Source organism: Hypomesus nipponensis, chromosome 22 (genome assembly GCF_054491055.1).
Source record: "Hypomesus nipponensis isolate SF chromosome 22, ASM5449105v1, whole genome shotgun sequence".
Taxonomy (NCBI): Eukaryota; Metazoa; Chordata; class Actinopteri; order Osmeriformes; family Osmeridae; genus Hypomesus; species Hypomesus nipponensis.
Window position 1 is genome coordinate 18657501 of NC_140382.1, and position 5000 is coordinate 18662500.

The window sequence follows — 5000 nt, forward strand, 5'->3', positions numbered from 1 at the left end:
GCGGGTACGACTGTTCCACACACTCCTCCCTCCCGTTTACGTGTGCACGTCGGTGTGTTTGCACACTTGCAGTATGCTAGTGTTTGTTGGTGTGTGTGTGTGTGTTGAAGTGTGTGGCGTTCCTGACCCCCTCCCCCGTGTCTCCTGCGTTCCAGAGGAGGTGCTGCTGGCGGAGGAAGATGAGAACGCAGAGGAGCGCTCACCCCTGGACGGTGCGTGGAGGAGGCAGAGCCTCCAGGTGGAGGCAGGGTACAGGAGGCAGAGCCTGCAGGTGGAGGCAGGGTACAGGAGGCAGAGCCTCCAGGTGGAGGCAGGGTACAGGAGGCAGAGCCTCCAGGTGGAGGCAGGGTACAGGAGGCAGAGGCTCCAGATGGAGGCAGGGTACAGGAGGCAGAACCCCCAGGTGGAGGCAGGGTACAAGAGGCAGAGCCTCCAGGTGGAGGCAGGGTACAAGAGGCAGAACCCCCAGGTGGAGGCAGGGTACAGGAGGCAGAGCCTCCAGGTGGAGGCAGGGTACAAGAGGCAGAGCCTCCAGGTGGAGGCAGGGTACAGGAGGCAGAACCCCCAGGTGGAGGCAGGGTACAGGAGGCAGAGCCTCCAGATGGAGGCAGGGTACAGGAGGCAGAACCTTCAGGTGGAGGCAGGGTACAGGAGGCAGAGCCTCCAGGTGGAGGCAGGGTACAGGAGGCAGAGCCTCCAGGTGGAGGCAGGGTACAGGAGGCAGAGGCTCCAGATGGAGGCAGGGTACAGGAGGCAGAACCCCCAGGTGGAGGCAGGGTACAGGAGGCAGAGCCTCCAGATGGAGGCAGGGTACAGGAGGCAGAACCTTCAGGTGGAGGCAGGGTACAGGAGGCAGAGCCTCCAGGTGGAGGCAGGGTACAGGAGGCAGAGCCTCCAGGTGGAGGCAGGGTACAGGAGGCAGAGGCTCCAGATGGAGGCAGGGTACAGGAGGCAGAACCCCCAGGTGGAGGCAGGGTACAAGAGGCAGAGCCTCCAGGTGGAGGCAGGGTACAGGAGGCAGAACCCCCAGGTGGAGGCAGGGTACAGGAGGCAGAGCCTCCAGATGGAGGCAGGGTACAGGAGGCAGAACCTTCAGGTGGAGGCAGGGTACAGGAGGCAGAGCCTCCAGGTGGAGGCAGGGTACAGGAGGCAGAACCCCCAGGTGGAGGCAGGGTACAGGAGGCAGAGCCTCCAGGTGGAGGCAGGGTACAGGAGGCAGAGCCTCCAGGTGGACGTCCATCTTCAGTTCTTAAATTGAAAAAGTACAAGTGGGCGACGTTCAACCGCCGTTCCACGAATGTGGCCTGGTTCTTTTCGCCAGAGGGTTGATGAATCAGTCCATATCACAGCTGGCGTACTTACCTTATTGAATCTGTATCCACAAAAGAATAGGGCTGTTGTTCTCTTCATATGTCCATCTGGACTCTATGCAATTATCTTTATGGCTGCATTCTTCAAATATAGATTTTCTTGCCAGCGTCTTTTTAGATTGGGTGTTTGAGTGTGTCGACTGGGGTGGCGTGTGGGAAGGGTGTCTGGCTGGAGGATAAAACATAGTGTTTCTGTTGAATTCTTCCTTCTCCTGTCTCTCCCTCCCTCCCTCCCTCCCTTTCTCTCTTTCTGTCTCTCTTTGTCTCTTTATTTCTCTCTCCCTCTCTCTCTTTCTGTCTGTCTTTGTCTCTCTCTCTCTCTCTCTCTCTATCTCTCTCTCCCTCTCCCTCTCTCTTTCTCTCTCTTTCTGAGGCAGTTTCCTTCTGAGATCTCTAACGTGTCTTCTTCTTTCCTGTCCCAACCTCCTCTTCCTGTTCTCTTTCTCTTGCTTTTTCTCTCTCTCTTCTTCTCCGCCTTCCTCTCTATGTGCTCCTCTCCTCACCCGGGCGATTCTGTCCAGCTGGAGTCTAGTCATGTCGCAGCTGTTGCTCCGCCCAGCCTCCTGCAGACTCCTGTTGTGATAGGCCCGTAATCTCAGCCAATTAGGTCTGGTGTTGGTGCCAGGGTTAATTAGGGGGATTTAGAGGAATAGCTTGATTGGATTAGTTGAGGGAGTGTGCCTTGTAACACACACACGCATATACACACGGACACATGTACACACACGCACATACACACGCACACACACACTTACTTTCAAGAAAAAACCCGCGGGCAGTCTTGAATCCTTTCAAGAATGACTGACTGACTTCTTGAATTTCTAAATGAGTTCTACATTGAGGACTAGGATGTCTCAGGCTCAGCTTTTAAGAGCTGAGAACATTTACACATCGGATGTTTCCATCCAGGTGTTTATTTTTGTCGAGCGCCAATCATCCTCAGACTGACAGCTGGAAGGATAGTTGGTAAAAATGTGGTGTGTTAAGTTAACTGACGGATGCACAGGAGAGAAGATCCTCTCACCTTCCAAACAATCTCTCAGTTTTCCCCCTTTACTGTTCAAATTACCTCCCTGGACTGTTCAAGAACAGCGATTCCCAACCTGTGTGCCGTGGCCCACTAGTGGTCAGCTAGGGTAATACAGGTGGGCCGCCAAACCAATGAAAACTAAGGTATGAAAAAAGTACAAGTATGAAATATTGATATATGCTGTTTGAGGCTAGCTAGCTAACCATTTTTAACTACATTATAATGTACTCAATTATCAGTCAGCTTACTTGCTAGTGGTTAATGTTGTCAATGTTAACACAAATAATTGGTCTGTAATATTTGTTCCCAATGGATAATGGAACATGTCTGTCTCAGTTTCAAACAAACAAGGAAACGGAAGGGATCTCCGTGACAGCGATCTGTTATAAAGAAAAACGTGAAACAAAAATATCCCAACCTAATTTCAACCTTAAAACTTTTTAGGACAATTTGAAACTTTTTGTTTTCAGATTCAACGTATATTTTTTTTTTATGAGAATAATTTTACGACCTTTTGAAACTATTTTAGTTTTTACGGTTTTGAATCTGGGCATGATATTCATCCGATGGCGCTGCTGCAGTTCAGCCTCAGAACTCCAGAGGAGAGCGACCACAGGCGGATCAGGGAGAAGCCTCGTGCGTTAGTCACATGGTGGGGTCACGCGGTGCGTTAGTCACATGGTGGGGTCACGCGGTGCGTTAGTCACATGGTGGGGTCACATGGTGCGTTAGTCACATGGAGGGGTCTAGCTACCATCACGCTCATGCGGGACGCTTTTTCAATCCGAGGCCGACTTCAAGCGGAAGCCGTAATCAGCGGATGAACAACGTGATGGGTGCCCACTATTCATAGAATCCAATTAGCCCTCCACTCCAGGAAACGGCCTTAACGTTGTGTGTGTGTGTGTGTGTGTGTGTGTAGGGAGGGAAGCGGGGAGGGGGGTGCTGTAGGAGTGTGTTGAGAGGCTTCTGATCAGGATTCAAATAAATGTGTGCGCTTGAGCGAGTGTACAAATGTGTGTGAGTGTGTGTGTGTGTGAGTGTGTGTGTGTGTGTGTGTGAGTGTGAGTGTGAGTGTGTGTGTGTGTGAGTGTGTGTGTGTGTGTGTGTGTGTGTGTGTGTGAGTGTGAGTGTGAGTGTGTGTGTGTGTGTGTGTGTGTGTGTGTGTGTGTGTGTGTGTGTGTGTGTGTGAGTGTGTGTGTGTGTGTGTGTGTGTGTGTGTGTGAGTGTGTGTGTGTGTGTGTGTGAGTGTGTGTGTGTGTGTGTGTGAGTGAGTGTGTGTGTGAGTGTGTGTGTGTGTGTGTGTGTGAGTGTGTGTGTGTGTGTGTGTGTGTGTGAGTGTGTGTGTGTGAGTGTGTGTGAGTGAGTGTGTGAGTGTGTGTGAGTGAGTGTGTGAGTGTGTGTGTGAGTGTGAGTGTGTGTGAGTGAGTGTGTGAGTGTGTGTGTGAGTGTGTGTGTGTGTGAGTGTGTGTGTGAGTGTGTGTGTGTGTGTGTGTGTGTGTGAGTGTGTGTGTGTGAGTGTGTGTGTGTGTGTGATCTCACCCCTGTGCTGTGTGTGTTCAGTGCTGAAACGAGGGAAGGTGAAAAAGGGCAAGAATGACCTGATCGCAGAAGAAGGAGGAGTGGATCACTTCACAGACCTGTCCTCCGCAGGTGAGTCCCCCCCTCCCTCCCCTCCCCTCACACGACCTCTGACCCCGGGCCATGTTGGAACAGTCCTTGTCCTACCCCTGTGAGCCGTCTGTTGTCTGAGATGAGCTCAGGTTTGTTTTGTTTCCAGAACGTCTCCCAGGGTGCTCTCAGGTATAATGAAACTTTTCCTTCTGGACTGGAAAATTGAAGTCACTGTAAAATACAGCCCTGCAGCATGTTGGAAAGAGACTGTTTTATATTAATGAGACTCACTTCACTGCTAGCGAAGAGAATGTAATTGCTTGTCTTGGGGGGGTGCGATGGATAAATATTGAGGGTGATAATTAAAATCATTTTACATCATTTATCTGGAACTCTCGGTCACGTGGGGTTGTTTACGTTAGGGTTAGTTACCTTGGATACAAGGCTGTTTTACACAGCCATCTTCAGTATACTGTATCTCAGTCTGCATTCCTAGACAGATTTCACACCCAGCAAAGCACATGACACGCCTGAAGAAAAACGATACCTTTTCACATGAGTCATCCCCTGTATTCCAGACCTCTGCCTTGGTTCCTTATTGGCTGGATATTTTTACCCCTCAGACAGTTTAAACTCAGTCACGGAGCCCTCTTAATTAGCAGAGATTCTTGTGTTCATTGAAATGAAACAAATTGTCAAGAGGTGTGGAGGGGAAGATGCTGAGAGGAGGGAGTGGGGTTTCTAAATATGCTCGCTTTAAGAGGTCTGATTACAGCCTTGATAACCTTGTCTTCGTGTCAACCTGTACAGAGAGGTGAACATGGGACCATTTGCACAGTTTTATGTCATGTTCATTCACAAGCCTTTTGAAGATTTGGGTTGTGATGGTTCAAGATGTTCTTGTTTGTTAGTCTGAGATGGTGGTGCTCTCTGGTCTTGGTCCCCTCCCTCCCCCATCTTCCATCCTTCATCCCTTCCCCTTCCTC

The 5000-nt window shown here is 50.7% G+C and overlaps 1 protein-coding gene across 1 annotated transcript in view; it reads left to right on the forward strand.

Moving 5' to 3' along the window:
• cacna1bb (calcium channel, voltage-dependent, N type, alpha 1B subunit, b) overlaps positions 1 to 5000 on the forward strand; it is a 100910-nt gene that overhangs the window by 42308 nt on the left and 53602 nt on the right. Inside the window, exons 10-12 of the mRNA XM_084687069.1 lie at positions 1 to 4; positions 156 to 236; positions 3961 to 4053. The exon at positions 1 to 4 is cut by the window's left edge and continues 112 nt beyond it. Coding sequence (XP_084543195.1) covers positions 1 to 4; positions 156 to 236; positions 3961 to 4053 — 178 coding nt within the window. The remainder of the gene's footprint in view (positions 5 to 155; positions 237 to 3960; positions 4054 to 5000) is intronic.